Below are 16,414 nucleotides of genomic sequence, written 5' to 3' on the forward strand. Positions count from 1 at the left end.
TAAATCTTTTGACTTTGTATTGTTAAAAAAAAATAGCAAGTCCAATCATATTTCTGTATTTGGCAAAAATGCCACTGAAAATAATATTAGTTATTTTATTAACAATAGCATTAACAATAATGAATTTAACAAAACTGTAGTAAAGTCTATACATTGAAAGTTATAAGTCATTGCTGAGAGAAACTGAAGACATTTAAAATAATGGAAAGATATACAACGTTCATGGATATGAACACTCAATATTGTTAAGATAGCATTTCCCCCAAAACTGATCTATGGACATAGTACAATCCCTATTGAATTCCTAGGAGGTTCTGTTTTTTTGTGTGTTGTTGTTGTTGTTGTTGTTTAACCAACAAGCTGATCATAAAATGTACATGGAAATTCAGAGTACCTAGAGTAGCCAGAACAATTTTGAAAAGAGAACAAAATTGGAAGAATTATACAATCTGACTTCAAAATTTACTAAAAAGCTATAGTAATCAGGTTAGTGTAGTCAATGGAATAGAATACAAATTCTAGAAGTAAGCCTTCACATTTATGGCCAAGGCAATCCTTTGGGGAGAAGTGAAAATTTCAACAAATGGTCCTGGAACAACCAGATATCCATTGTGAAATAAAAATAACACCGTACTGGGAATGCAAGCTGGTGCAGCCGCTCGGGAAAATAGTATGGAGCTTCCTCAAAAAGCTAAAAATAGGGGCGCCTGGGTGGCGCAGTCGGTTAAGCGTCCGACTTCAGCCAGGTCACGATCTCGCGGTCTGTGAGTTCGAGCCCCGCGTCGGGCTCTGGGCTGATGGCTCGGAGCCTGGAGCCTGTTTCCGATTCTGTGTCTCCCTCTCTCTCTGCCCCTCCCCCGTTCGTGCTCTGTCTCTCTCTGTCCCAAAAATAAAAATAAAAATTAAAAAAAAAAAAAAAAAAAAGCTAAAAATAGAACTACCCTATGACCCAGCAATTGCACTACTAGGTATTTATCCAGGGGATACAGGTGTGCTGCTTCAAAGGGACACATCCACCCCAATGTTTATAGCAGCACTATCAACAATAGCCAAAGTATGGAAAGAGCCCAAATGTCCATCAATGGATGAATGGATAAAGAAAATGTGGTATATACAATGGAGTATTACTTGGCAATCAAAAAGAATGAAATCTTGCCATTTGCAACTACGTGGATGGAACTGGAGGGTATTATGCTAAGTGAAATAGTCAGTCAGAGAAAGACAAAAATCATAGGACTTCACTTATATGAGGACTTTAAGACACAAAACAGATGAATACAAAGGAAGGGAAGCAAAAATAATATAAAAACAGGGAGGGGGACAAAACAGAAGAGACTCATAAATATGGAGAACAAACAGAGGGTTATGGAAGGGGTTGTGGGAGAGGGGATGGGCTAAATGGGTAAGGGGCACTAAGGAATCTACTCCTGAAATCATTGTTGCACTATATGCTAATTTGGATGTATATTTAAAAAAAATAAAAAAAATAAAAAAAAAAATACCGTACTTAGGTATTGACTGCCCTGAGACCCAGGTGCTGTCAAGGTCAGACTCTCCTGGGGTGTCTCCCCTCAGCCCTCCAAGTCCTCAGGCGGCCCCTCTTCTGTGCGCCTCAGTCTTGGCAGCTGCCCGCATGCAGACCTGCCACAGAGGTCAGGGCCCGCCGGTGGCCGCGTGTGACACATACCGGTCCTGAGCGGGCCCCTTGGCCAGTGTGGGCACTGGCTGTGGAGTGCGCTCCCTCACAGACCCCTTCCCTGACCCTGGGACCCTGAGGATATTTGCTCCAAATCGGGTAATAAAGAATGTGGGTTTCGTTTAACAATAAGCTCGACATTGACCACTCCATCTTGTTTCCTGTCGTGAACAATCATTTCTTCTCTCACAGGAAATAGACAACAGCCTGACTTTATCTGCCCTCAGGTGAGTCTCTGAGCCTCCTGCAGGTGCTTCCCGTGTCTCAAAGCCTTCACCACGATTCCCGAGGAACACAGTCTTTTGTGGGAAACCTTGGGGTACTGTGATGACGTGATCGAAGACAAACCAGTTTCCCTTGACGTCACAGATGCGGACTGCCCCCCGAAGGGCTCGCCATACTCCGCTCACTGGAGCTTGCGATGAGACCTCTCTAGGTTCTTCACAAGTAACATGTGAGCTAGTGCACAGGTGTAAGTGATGCCCGTCTACTTTCTGTCTGTGAGCATGTGCCGCTTGCAGAGGACACCGCGGTCCATGACCGTGTGCAGCAGTGGCAGGGCTCACCATGTGCCAGGTGGGTGACCGCACCTCGCAGGCCCCTGGGGAGCACACGGCCTCTGCCCCTCCTGTGCCACAGAGACAGAGAGTGGCCCCTTTCACATCATGGCCCAGCTTCAAGCACACATTTTAGAGAATAAATCAGGTGTAGCGAAACACGGTGACCACCGTCCCCTTGACAAGACGTCATCTTCTCCTGGAGTATGAGTAACAGGAGGCTTCACAGCACCCGTGTCAGCGAGGTCTGTGCTGTCTCCCCTACATTTCCCTGAGCACACGGTGAGCACAGGCTCCCTCTGTGCCTGGAAGGATGGTTCTGGGGAATATTTCGCAGTTGTAAGTGTCTGAATATTGTATCCTGACTTCACAACCTCAGTAACTTTGTACCAAGTGCCCTTTAATGCATTTGAAGTAAAATTAAAAAGGGCAAGTTATTTACTTGAATGTCACCCACCACACACACACACACACACACACACACACACACACACCTCCTGCTCTGGCCCGCAGGGATTGTTGCAGAAAATGTTTCTTTGGTAACCAAAGAGTTTGGACCCAGTTGAGCAGCTAGCGCTTTAGACACCTTCCGTGGCCTGCTCCTGAGGCCTCACCCGAGTCTTAGTCCTCGAGGCCCACCTACCCAGGGCCTCCCTGGGACGTCGATCACTGGGAAACCTTGTAGGACTTAATGCAGCTTGTGTTCCTGGCGGTCGCTGGCAGACAAACTTATTGGGAGTACTTCTTTCCGGCTGTTTATCTGTCTAGGGTGTATGGTCTGCTGGTTATGTACAAATCAGCCAAACAGTGAATATATGAATAAGGGGGAGGGTCCATCATGCAGGTGAAGCTGCTTCTGTCTGGTTTTAAAGGCATTTCTGTCAGCAGAAATCCACCGGGTGGCATGTTTTAATTTTCCGCTGGTGGTGGAAGCCTGCAGTGTCCTTCTCGCATGAACCTTCTGCATGTTTATGGCGCGGGACCCCCTCTGGCACTCAGCCTCCAGGCGCTGCCTGCTCCCGAGCCTGCAGATAAGAGGGGGCCCCAGCGGGGAGATGTCCACGGACACCGTGGAGCCTGCAGGGTCCCCACGTGCTAGCCCGCCCAGCGAGGGCCTGCTCTGTAATGTGTTCCTCCTTCCCTGCTCTGCCCTAGCCTACCTGGGAGCAAGGTGTCCTTGTCGCTATCCAGTGACTTCACCACACACCCCACCTTGGCCGCCGGCACAGAGGACCACCTGCCACTGAAGGTGAGCCTGTGCTCAGATGTAGGGCTTGGGGCTCCCTCGTAAACTGGGCTCAGCACCATACCTGGATGCTGGTCGCACTGGTGTTCTGCATTTACTGGGTGCCTGGGCCACTACACAAAGAGCACCGACGGTGTGTGTGGAGTAGGAGGAGAAGCGAGAGCAGATCACGCTCCTGACAGGGGCCCGTGTGTGTGAGAAGTGGAGTCCCCAGACAGGTGTCCCTAAAACAAGCCTCGTATGTGTGCTCTGGTGCCACATGTTGGTGATGGCCACGTGGTAGGTGACACAGAGCAGAACGCCCGCTGTGATAGACTCTCAGCAGTGGGTGTTTTCAGGGTGTCCTGTGTAATCCCTTCAACTTTCTGTGTGTTTGGAGTTTTTCATAATAAATGTTGGGGATAAATGTTGGGATAGAGAAGGGGTGTGTATAACTGACGGTCAACACAGAGCGTGTGAGCCACACATGGGGTTGAGTGAGGAAGCCTGCAGATGATACGCTCATGGCCCCAGGACAGGGCGTGTGGGGTGGCCTGTGTGGCCAGGCAGGAGACGCAAGTAGACACAGTATGGTGGCAGCCTCACCAGCAGGTGAGTGTAGAACCCAGCAAGGCAGGGCTGTGGAGGACCCGGGTCCCACCGTCCATCCTTCTGTGTGCTCCCTTCCAGAGTGGCTCACGAGGCCACCCAGCCAGTGGGGCCTGAGTTGCTTCTGTAACAGCACGAGGCTCCAGACAATGTGCTGGAAGCCTCGGCTTCGAGCTTGACTGCACTTGAGAGGGCCCCTCAGACCCTGGTGCTCAGCCGCCCATGCACATTCACTGAACTCACACCGTTCCCCGGGCTGGGGCTTCCTCTCTGCTCATTCTGGAACCCGCGTTTAATCCTGACACCCTGTGTGCCCCACTTCACACCAGGCCCACCCCTCTGCGGGTGATCCCAAGGCCCGTAGCTCTTAGCAGAGTCATTAGAGAAAAATGGGCACCATAAGACACACTTGGACTTGGAGTCCACTCTGGTGTGCAAGCGTGACTGGTTCCACAGCCCAGAGTAAGTTCTTTAACCTCCTGGAGTGCCTGGGTCTGCACGCTTGCAAGATATGCATGGACTCTGTGTGGGGTCCCGAGTCCCGCTGCCGGTGTCCAGCTGGGACTGGTGCTCAGTAAATGGTAACCCCCGTCCCCCATCACACCTGCTTTGGACCTTGCTGCCCATTAATTATAATCCTCATCTGAGGACACAGACTCATCACTGATCTCTGCATTACCTGCTTCCTAAGTTTACTCAGTATTTTATTTATTTTTGGTAACAGATGAAGCATCACCCCACCCCCCCAGAAAAAGGCAGGGTCCTGATGTGGTCAGCTTCTGTGTGGCCCAGCCACATGTGGTCTGCTTCTGTGTGTGTGGCTTGGCCATGCTCTTTGTTCTCATGTTTTCCTTTCACTTCAGTGTTTCACATCATACGTATTCCTAAAAAATAGATGCTCACAACACATCGGTTACTCTTTACTTCACAGAAAGGACATAGTGTGCATGTGATGTTTGGAATTTGGGGGAATCACCTCTCGGTCAAAACGGTGGTTCCCTGTTCCGGGTGGCGGAGCTCATTTGCCTTCCTTCTGCGACTGCTTCTTGTAACTCCCCTCTGCTGTGGCCAGCAGGACGTGTGCCCCCGTGCAGGTCTCTGTGATGAGCAGTAGGCCATCTCTTCTACAAGGCCAGACTCTTCTACAGGGGTGCTCGGTCTGCAGTCCCGCAGAAGCATATGCATATTCGGAGCCCCGTGGGTCCGTGTCGTCCCCAACACCCGGGGCACCTAGTGGTGCAGCTGGCGGCTCATGATCCCTCCCAGCCTTCCCCTCACCACCGATGGTGCTGAATGTGAATTAGCCACGTGAATTTCCTTCTGTGGGAAGTGCTTGCTCTTGTCGTTGGCCCATTTTCCTCCTGGCCTGTTTCTGCTTTTCTTATAGATATACTTGTGTTCTTTATATATGCTTGATACAAACGCCTCATTAGTTGGGTGAATTACAGATAGAGTGTCACAGCAACTCGACTCGATGCTTAGCTGAACTCAACATTTGATGAGTCAGAGTCACACTCACACTTGTGCATATTTTATGATAATGCTTTTTGGTCTCGTTTAATCTTGAACCCAATCTTCTAAAAGACAGTCATCTATACTTTCCACTACTAATTTTCAACATTTGATTTTGAGAGTTGAGTCCTCACTCTGCGGATCATTGGTGTGTTTAGTGTGAGGTAGGGATCCAGCTTCATCCGTTCCAGGTGGGTTTCTGTTGTTCCAGCTGCTTTCGCTAAACATCAAATGGACCTTCTTTCCCCCACTGATTTATTTTTGGTATGTCTCGTATACTTTTTATTCCATACTTCCTCCACTACTGCCTTTCTGTATTTAGTTGAATTTGCATACTGTGCCATTGTGATCCCCATCTTCTTTCCTTTTGCTTATACTTTTTAGTTACCTTCTTACTGGTTACCTTGGGGATTACAATTAATACCTTAAACTTATAAGAGTCTAGTTTGAATAATACTACATTAATTTCGGTAATATATACTCTGATCCTATACATCTTCCTACCTCTTCCTTTATATTGTTACATCTTTACACATTGTGTGCCCATTAAGAAAGATTTATAATTATTCTGTGAATTGGTCTTTTAAGTCACCTAGAGAAGAAGAGGAGTTACAAACCAAAGTACGACAATCCTGGCTTATGTCTCAACCTGTGTGGTTATCTTTCTGAGCGTACTTTATTTCATCTACTGTCTAGAGCCTCTGTTTTAGCCTAAATATCTCCCTTTAGCATTTCTTGTAGGGGAGGTCTGTTGCTCATGAGTTCTCTCAGCTTTTGTTTATCTAAGAACATCTTAATTTCTTCTTTATTCCCAAAATATGGTTTTGCCGGATTTAGAATTTTTGGTTGGCAGATTGATTTTCCTTCCAGGACTTGAAAGGTGCCCTCTGGACTCCATGGTTTCTGATGAGAAATCAGCTGTTGATCTTACTGAGGCCCCTTGTATGTGATTAACCACTTCTCTCTCAATGCTTTCAGACTCCTCTCTTTGGGTTCTGAGAATCTGGCAGTGCTGTGTCTTGGTGTGAACCCTTCTGAGTTTGTCTTGCTTGGAGTTTGTTGAGCTTCTTGGATGTGTAGATCCATATCTTCCATCGGATTTGGAAAGCGTGCAGGCTGTGTTTCTTCAGATACTTTTTCTCTCTGCCCCCTCTCTTCTCCTTCTGGGCCTCAGGTCCGCCAGGTGCTCTTCATTTTCCTTTGTTCCATTTTTCTCCCTGGTCCTCAGGTTGGAGAATTTCAATTGTCTTCAGCCTCACCGATCCTTTCTTCTCCTGCTCTGTTGTGAACTCTTCTAGTGAATTTTTAATTTCACACTTTTTGGTGGCAGAATTTGGTTCTTTTTTGTAATTCTATCTCTTTATTGATTTTCTTTTTTGTTCATTCGGTATTTTCATGACTTCCTTTAATTCTTCACCTTGGCTCATTGAGCACATTTAAGATAACTGACCTAATGTCCTTGACTACTAATTCAAATGTCTGGGCTTCTTCCAGGAAATTCTGTCAAATTATTTTTCTCCTTTGAATGCGCCATATTTTCCTGTTTCTCTGGATGTTTTATAATTTTTTGTTGAGAACTGTATATCCTGAGTATTATAATGTGGTTAAGTCTGGACATTAGATTCTCCCACTGCTTGGGATTGTAGATCTTTGCTTGTTGAACTATCAGTTTGTGACTCTCCCAAGCTACTTTTGCAAAACATGTATTTGTTGTTGCAAAGTTTCTCTCATTATCTCTGTGGTCAGCCAGTGTTTTCCTTCAATGTCTGGCTGCAAATAAGGGGAATAAGTGTCCCATTAGATGCTCCCAAAGACAGCTACTGCTGCCAAGGGGGCCAGGGCAAGCGAGCCCTTGTGCCGGCCCCTTGGGACATGACCAGACCAGACCAACCAAAGGCACAACAGACAAGTTTTGGAGTACAGAGTCCCTACTGCCTGCACAGGAATGAAGGCTGTTGGCCTGTAGCCACAGGACGACCAAGGGTGGGTTTGTCGCTGCTTTGTTGACACCACTCACTCGGGAGACTTGGGCAGCATCCCTTCCCTGGTGCTGTGCACCATGTCTGGTCTGGCTTCAGAGTCTGGAATAGTTGACCCCAAAGGCTCTCTTTAGCACAGTGGTCACATCTGGTCATGCTTCCTGTTCCCTGGCTTTGTCCTCAGGTGAAGGATGCCGATGTGCACTCTGAGAACACGTGTCACCACCTCCCCACAAATCTCTACCCCGCAGGCAGGCCTCCACTGTTCCACTGCCCGGCTCCATTGCGTTTCCCTGGGGCATCATTTCAGTAATACCTTGATCACCTTTGCTTCCAAGCTCCATCACCTCCTTCTGTGGGGTTTTCTTACACGTCCTGCCTCTATCAGGTTGCTGCCTACTCTGTGGCCCTCTGTGGCCAGCGCCCCCACCTCTTACCCGTCAGAGCCCTGCCCCCACCTCAGCTCCCACAACTGCCTCTGCGTTGGGTCTCCTGGGGGCCTGTCCATCTCAACAGCATTGTCCTCACGCCTGGCTTTTCTGCAGTCTGTTCCCGTTTGCTTCCTCTTCTTCAGGGAGCCATTGTTCATGAGGCTCCCCTTTCATTTCCTTCCTATTTAACCTCATTCATGCCTCAGTTTGTATCTTGACTAATTCTCAAGAGCTAGCTCTGGGAGGAGGACAAAGGCATGTACGGGTTTAGAGATCTCCTAGAGACACTGGACTTGCAGAACCTTCCAAGGAAAGTTGTGCACAGCTGCACAGTCCAGTCCCACCGCAGCCCTGTAAGTCAGAAGGAGCACCGTCCCTGGCCATCTGGCAAGAGCCAGGCTCTCCCCTGTCATCTGTGCAGGGGATTTGAAGTCACCGTCAGCAGGCCCAGTAGCACCAGGGCAAGGGAGAAACCTCCTGCTTTCGAGAGATGGTGTGAAGACATTCGGGGCCCCTGGGTAACCAGAACTCACCACCAGCAAGCAGATTGTGCAGAGAAGGTGCCAAGCAAGATGAGGCGGCCTGTGTTGTGTCTTCCCCCCATGCCAATGGTCCAAATAGGCTTTGCTGGCCCCCAGGAGACCCTCCTGCTCATCAGGAAAAGCACCACTTGTCTCTGTCCTGATGCGCATGCAGAGGGAAAAGCCACCCCCCCAGCGCAGCCTCATCAGCAGCCCCACATACAAGTGAGTGCTCTGAACTCAAGAGGCGAGATGGCTGCCAGTGTCCCAGAGCCCGTCATGGCTCCATCTCCAAATTGTGCTCTTGCTGCTACATTCTGTCCCCTTTGGCAGTGCGAGAGATGCCATGTCACGTATTTCCTGTTATTTCTCTGCAGGTCTTAAAGGACCAACAGGAAATGAGTTTGCCTGTGGAAGGAGACAGTGCTGAGGGCAAAGGCCCAGCTTCAGGTAAGACATCACACAGTGTGGGAGTTGACATCCACCCAAGTTTGATTCCCTAAAGAGGAAAATGTTTTCTCCAGAAAAACAAGGAGAGGGAGAAATCACCGGTGGGGAGTCAAAGGCCAGGACGCTTGTTGTCTCAGTGGCAAGGAGGACAAGCTTGGGCTCACGTAGTGTCTGCCAATGGTGCCTGGCGTCCCCACGCTAGCCCCACCACCTGCTCTGTGTGCCACAAAGCAGCAGGTGCAAGACGTGGGGCTGAACGCCCCGCTGGCAGAGTGCCGGCAAGGTAGGAGCTGGCCCTGGATGGCGTTGCTGTGGCTGCCGATGTGAGCCATGGACCCTGACGTGCAGGGGTGGCCAGCCTAATGATGGCACCAGAGCGAGGGCCACGGAGAGTTTGACTAGTGACTGGAACCAAAGGCCTGATGTGCTCTGTTAGAGGCTCAGACTCCACCACCCGCACGCTGTCTGCCGAAATGCACGGTGATTTCGTTGTTCACTCGCCTGACCCTTCCAGAGTCCTTCTGAGACGGCCCCACCTCATCTAAGGAAATGTTCCCCACTCAGCTTTTAAACAACTACCTACCCTTGGCCACGATGACGCCTCCTGCTGCCACCATCACTTCAGAGCTCACAGTGCAATTCTCCAGTGCTCCTGTTTCTAGAAAAGAGGTGGAGGCTGACCTTTCAACACACCTGTGGCCGCAGGAGTCAGTGGCTCCTGTTTCTAGAAAAGAGGTGGAGGCTGAGAGGGTGAGTTTGATTTCTGCGTGATTCCAGAAAGGGCCAAAGCTGGATTTTAAGAAACATAAAATACAAGCAAGTGGTATAAGTGACAGGGAGCCTGAGCCTCAGGTCTGGGTACATGGCAGGTTGGCTCCTGAGTGGACTGACACCACGGGCACATGCATGTGCACGCTGTCCATGTGGGTGTGGTGCTTGTGGACAGGTAAGAACAAGGGGTCCTCGGCCAGGGACAGAGGCAAAGAAAAAACCCACAGAGAGCCCCGTGGGCACCTGCAGCCTATGTCCCAAGAGCCCCTGCCTCCCTGGTGAGCCGGGTTCTCACGGCCTCACATAAGGGAGAGACAGGCCCAAGCTCAGGGCGCAGCCAGAATGGAAGGCCGATAAGTCATCCTGTAAAATCGGGACTCAAATGGCTACACGTGCATTGTAGTGGTGAGCTCGGAGGAACCCCGTGCTCCGCTCCCACAAGACACAAGAATGAACCTTGGAGCCGAAAGGAGCTGAGAAAATCCCCAAACTCCTCAAGCTGAGGATTAACACCAAGTGATTCTGGACCAGCCGTTTGCAGGTGCCGAGAGGCGCTCCCCTCGCAGGAGCTGGGAAGATACCAGCCGCTCTCATCCCACATGGCCACGCCCTCATGGAGGCCAAGGCCACCACCGAAAAAGACACATGTTGGGAGTTGGGCTCAAGGACCAAATGCAAAGTAACTGTGGTTGTTGTTTGGGGAAACAACAGGCAAAGGGGAAAACATCTGAAGAGAACAGAAAACTTGTTTAAATTGCATGTGTATTTGAAGAGAAACCAAATAAAACTTAGAGCTGCAGAAAATACCACTGACGTGGGGCAGCTGACTGAGGGTTTTGTAGCACACGGGTCACAGTTGGAGTTCGTGAGCTCGAAGCTGGAACTGGAGAAGTTACCTGACACTCAAAGAAGGGACGACAGGCGGAGAGCGTGACCGGAGGTGGGGCTTGGGTCTGTGGTGTGAGCGGGGTCCCCTGCAAGGAGGGCTGCTCGGGGGGCATTGTGCGAGGCAGTGGGGCTGAGGGCCCTGCACTGCAAACCCGCACACACTCGGGTCCAATGAGTCCAGGAACAGCAAATGAGACTGTAGATATGTCGTGAGCAAGCTGGCACACTCCAGAGACAAATAAAATGCGTATTTTTAAATATTTGGCGATAAAAAAGGGGAGTCCTTCCAGGGAATATCGACTAGCTACACTCGTTGCAATGGAAGCTATAGCAGAGTGGAGTCCTGCCTGCAGTACAGGGGGCCATCAGCCCAGGGCTGCCCTCCTGGCTGATGCACGTTTTAAGGTGAAAGTGAAACAGGCACTTCACACAGAAGTAAGGAATGTTAGGGAGTGAAAAATAGACCATTTTTGTAGCATTTTTAGAAAGCAATGTCCCTAGGAACAGACCTAACAAAAGACATGCCGGACTCATGGAGAAAATGATAAAACTTGCAGAGGGACGTTTTAAGGAGCCTGATGAGTGCGGACAGACACAGTTCACAGAGTGCGTGCCAGGCCTCCCAGAGAGGCCAGTGCAGGATGCCAGCTCGAAACCCTGCGTCTGAGATGTGTATGGAACTGCAAAGGATCAAGAATGCCAAGAAGCAGAAAAGGAGCAATTTAGGATGTCTGGCTGGGCTGCTTCCACGAAGCTTGTGAATCAAAGACAGAGTGGTGTCTGTGCAGAAATAAGCACAGGGCCTGGTGTGGTGGCTTGCAGGGGCCGCGAGCACGTCAGTGGGCACAGGGACACTGTTTCTGGTGTGGGGCGACTGACGAGCAGGGGTGGGTAGATTGTTTCATAAACGCGGAAACATTTGGTGCCGTGTGGGAATAACACTAATGAAACCAGACCCCACCTTGTACCGTTTACACAAATTAATTCCACGTGGACTAAAGACATAATGCGTGAAGGGACAACTATACAAACTGGAAGATAATATTTGGTACTATCTTCTTTTTTTAAATTTATTTATTTATTTTGGGAGAGACGGAGAATAGGGGAGGGGTAGAGAGCCAGGGAAAGAGAGAATCCCAAGCAGGCTTAGCACTGTCAGCACAGAGCCCGATGCGGGGCTCGATCCCAGGAAACCGTGAGATTTTGACCTGAACCGAGACCCAGAGTCCGATGCTTCACAGACTGAGCCCCCCCCCCGGGCACTCCTGGTACTGTCCTTATGTCCTCATGGTGACTGAGGGTCCTTAAGCAAGATTTTCTTTAAGGCACTGTCCCTAAAGGAAGATACACAGAAATTAGATCACACCCAGATACAAAGGGAGGCTGTCAAAAATTGGGAAAATATTTGTAACACATAGCTGACAAAAATTGGTGTCCAGGACACAAAGTACTATGACACCAGCAGGAAAAACGTAGACACATGATGACTAGGCACTTCAGGGAACAAGGAACCCAGAAGACCCACAAACAAGTGTGTACCTGCTGCCATCCTCTGGGAAATGTGACTGAAAACCACATGTGGTGGGGTGAGGTCCCTGTCACATGAGCAGGTGTGAGTCTGACATCACTGAGGACTGGCACAGGTGGGCCTGGGACGTGCACGTGGCTGGTGGGCTGGGCCAGCGCTGCACCCACAGCTGGTGGACAAGGCCGTCGGCACCGCCAGTCATCCTGGGTGTGGGTGGGGAAATGCCTGCCCGCTGCACCAGGAGCCATGAGCATTGCTGCTGGGTCTGAGGAGATGCCCAGTACGGGGATCCCAGCATGGGGGATAGGTGGAGGAGGGTTCCCGCTGACCCGCTGAGCAGGGCTGTGTGTGCAGACACAGATGTTCTGTGCAGAAGCAGCTGCCCTCCCGGCAAGATGTCAGGACGGACTGCACCAGGAACCTGTCCTTGGCCTTCCTTGCAGAGGGCCGGTTCTGCACCTGGGGCCAAGGACTGGGCACGCCTTCTGCTCACCGCCCTCAGGTGCTCATGGCACTTTCTTTTGCTCTGCAGGAGACGAGGAGCCCACACTGGCCAAATGGGCTGTCCACACACCAATGGCCTTAGAGATCCGGGCTCGGGAAGCAGCCCTGAAGAAACTCAGGCTCCCGCACACACTGCCCTCCAGCAGCCAGAATGTGCCGCACATGGATGTCCCCTTGGAGAGGCAGCAGGTCTACGGCATGGAGCCTGCCACTGTCATCACCACCAGGAAGCCTGCAGATGGGCAGGTGTGCAATGGAGAGGACATCCAGCTTCCAGGACAGATAAAAGAGGAGACTTGGGGCCGGGCATCGCCACCCAGCTAGGAAGCAGAGAGCCCGCTCGATGCTCAGGGAGAGACCAGGGTCAACCTGGATATCTCTGTCAGCACAACTTGTGTCCACCCTGCCACGGAAGCCCCTGAGTCCAGGGCAGGCGCTCACCCCGACTCCCATGATGCCTGACTGGCCTGAGGCCGGCAGGCGCTCCCTCCGTGTTCATGATGCAGTGCAGCCCTCGACTCTATGCAGGCACCAGTGGCATCCGATGGCCCGGCTTCTTCCAAGCGGAGTGCTGGGTCCTGCATCCAGAGTCAAGGGAAGAAGGGAGCCTGTGCGCACCCTGACTTGTGCTAAATGGAAAGACTTTGACCACCCCTGCGCCTCACTCCACCTGGAAGCCATACTTGAAAGCCATTCATAATTTTTCAAACACGTCCCCATCGTGCTCCAAGATTCAGGACAGACTTGGTGTGATGTTTTCACTTGTGTTACTTAGGAATGTTGACAACTGTTATGAACCTAAGTAGCCTTTAAGGAAATTCTTCAGAATTTCTTAGAAAGTTATACGAAATAATAAAAAATAATTTCACTGGCAATAAGCTTGAAATCAGTCTTGGTAAACTTTAAATTCTTGGGTTTCAAGTGGCCTTTTCAAAGCCCCTCCTGCCCCCACCCAGCCTGGGGGCCACCTGAGTCCTGGCCAGAGTGAGGCCGAGGGGTGTGATACAGAGGAGGGGATTCTGGCTTTTTTTTTTTTTTTTTAAGTTTATTTATTTTGAAAGAGAGAGAGAAAGACAGCAAGCAAGGGAGGGGCAGAGAGAAGGAGAGAGAGAGGGAATCCCAAGCAGGCCCCATGCCACCAGCACAGGGCCGGATATGGGTCTTGAACTCAGAAACAGTGAGATCATGACCTGAGCCCAAACCAAGAATCAGACGCTTAACCCACTGAACCCCCCAGGCGCCCCAGGGCTTCTGGCTTTATGGTGAACTTTTCACCACAAGATAATTAGTGCTCTCATGAAAATGTAATTTCATTGCATCCTGGATTCATACAAAGTGAGAAAATCCCCACAACACTGGAGAACAAAAGTGAGCTGATAGGTAGGTGGTCCAGGGCCAGGGGCTCCTTTGAAACCAGGCCTTGATCCAGAAGCCAGGAACAGAGCTGGGGGCAAGGATCCGGGATGAATCCAGTCTCAGGCAAAAATAAACTGAGCTAAACTGGCCCAAGTTAAGAAGCTACATTTTCAGAGCTTGAGATCAGTCCAGATAAGCTCACAACCAAAGATCACAAACCATCACACATGAGAGAGCCAAGAAACAGTAAAAGAGAATTCAGACCCCCAGAAACCTCAAGGACTAGAAATACGGGATATTAAGGAGGATGCACAAGATATTTTAATGTTGGGGCGCGTGGGTGGCTCAGTCGGTTGGGCGACTGACTGCGGCTCTGGTCACGATCTCACAGCTCGTGAGTTCGAGCCCCACATCGGGCTCTGTGCTGACAGCTCGGAGCCTGGAGTCTGCTTCAGATTCTGTGTGTCTGTCTCTGCCCCTCCCCTGCTCACGCTCTCTGTCTCTCAAGAATCAATGTTAAAAAAATTTTTTTTAAACCAAAATATTTTAATGTGAAACAGAATGACAATAAGTAAGCAAGGAGAGGATGTTCTAAATGATCAGGAAGGTACGTAAAAAGACTGAAAAGAATTTTTAGAAATAAAAAATATACTTGTTAAAACTTGGATAAATTAAACACCAGATTAAACATAGCCAAAGAGAGAGTTCTTGAACTGGAAAGTAATCTGAAGAAGTTGTCGGAATGTGGATGCAGCCGTGAGGGCCACGTGGAGGGAGGGCTGGCAGGTGCGGAGGGCAGGTGGGCCTCAGACGCGTCCACAAAGCCCACGAGGAGGGACTTACTGTAGTGGCCGGGTCTCCCAGGACTCACAAAACACGTGCCAGTGGCTTCTTGTCCAGCCAGCTGCACAGGTGAGGAGATCTACACCTCGACCTCCTGTACGGAAGCATGGGGCACCGGAGACACTCTGACCTTAAGGACAGCCAGAGGAAAGACCACCAACAGAGGAAGAGCAGACAGACAGCAGACATTCTGGCCGTAAGGACAGAGGGAGGAAACAACTTCCACAAAGCGTGACAGAAAATAGCTGTTGACCTGGAGTCACATACCCAGAAGTGCTACACGTAGGAAAAAGTAAAAACACATTTGTAGATGACAGAGAACTGTGCTTACTACCACCAAACACATAGTGCTGTGACTGGAGAAGGCAGAAGGGAGAGAAGTGCGCGAAGCAAACATGGACAGGAGGCACGGGGAACAGGTGCGACATTCACCCTGACCCTCTCGTGCTTCCTGTCAGCTCACCAGGTTTTCACAGAGTGAAGACACAGATTTGGACGACACAAGTAACGAGCCTGATTCACGGGATGGCTGCGGACCCCAGGCTCACTTGTTGGGAGGTGTGTGTTCTCCCGGGGCTCGTGGACCTTTTCTAGAAACGGAGCTTGGGCTGCCCTGCCTCACCTCAGCACACTTCACCCAGGGACCCTCGGCGTGCCGCCCCCTCTGTTCCTCTGCCCCTTCACACTGTGCCAGTCTTCTGGCTGTTCCTGTCCCTTCCTGCTCACTGCCAGCAGCGTTCCCCTTGTGCTCCTTATGGTTGGGGAGCATCCAGCCTCTTGCGTCTGTGGGTTATAGCTTACGTCAAACTTGGAAACATTTGGCCATTATTTTTCTAACACCTTTTCTGCACCCTTGTCCCAAGTATTCTCTCTGCTTTTGGGGGAACCCCAATTAAGCACACAGTAGGCTACCTAAAGCTGTCCCACAGATCACTGACGATCCGGGTTTTCTAATTCTCTTCTTCCTGTTTCACTTTGGGTAGCTTCTGTTGCTACATTTGTTCCGTGCCTAATCTGCCATTGGCCTGTCCAGGGTATTTTCCATGTCACACACTGTAGTTTTTCAGTCCTACTAATTCAGTCTGTGGTGCTGCTGTGACTCCCATGTCTCAACTTAAATTTCAGGCCCTGTGGAATGCAGTTAGCTGTGCTAATACCTCGTATCAGTCCTGGGTCAGTCCCAGATGACTGGTCTTGTCACATGGATCTGATTTTCCTGCTGGTTTGCACCCCTGGTACTGCTACATGGAATCATTATGTTCACCTTTTGGGGTGCTGAGTATTCCTGTATTTTTATGAATATTCTTGAAATTTATTCCGAGATACAGTTAAAGACTTTGATCTTTGTGTCTTGGTTGGGGCTAATAGTCCCCCACTAAGTTGTCTCCTTCCCCTGTTGCCTCAGTCGGCACTCCACGGATGCTGAGTCTTGAGCTCGGCCTCCACACTTGCTGCACACGCTGGCCAGACCCAGCTGCATTCTCACGGGCTCCTGCGGGGCTCTGGGTCCATCTTTGAGTTCTGTCACCCTGCATGGCGCTTGG

General features: G+C 50.2%; 1 protein-coding gene across 2 annotated transcripts in view; it reads left to right on the forward strand.

Annotated features, from left to right (window-relative positions):
• The window catches only part of LOC131509698 (palmitoyltransferase ZDHHC11-like), a 39,976-nt gene extending 26,419 nt beyond the window's left edge, over positions 1 to 13,557 (forward strand). For both annotated transcript variants that reach the window (XM_058725721.1, XM_058725722.1), the window contains 4 exons: positions 1,889 to 1,923; positions 3,409 to 3,502; positions 8,908 to 8,980; positions 12,700 to 13,557. In XM_058725721.1, the coding sequence (XP_058581704.1) occupies positions 1,889 to 1,923; positions 3,409 to 3,502; positions 8,908 to 8,980; positions 12,700 to 12,995 (498 nt within the window). In that variant the 3' untranslated portion in view covers positions 12,996 to 13,557. The remainder of the gene's footprint in view (positions 1 to 1,888; positions 1,924 to 3,408; positions 3,503 to 8,907; positions 8,981 to 12,699) is intronic.
• The last annotated feature ends 2,857 nt before the right edge of the window (positions 13,558 to 16,414 follow it).

Source organism: Neofelis nebulosa, chromosome 4 (assembly GCF_028018385.1).
Source record: "Neofelis nebulosa isolate mNeoNeb1 chromosome 4, mNeoNeb1.pri, whole genome shotgun sequence".
NCBI classification, from domain to species: domain Eukaryota; kingdom Metazoa; phylum Chordata; class Mammalia; order Carnivora; family Felidae; genus Neofelis; species Neofelis nebulosa.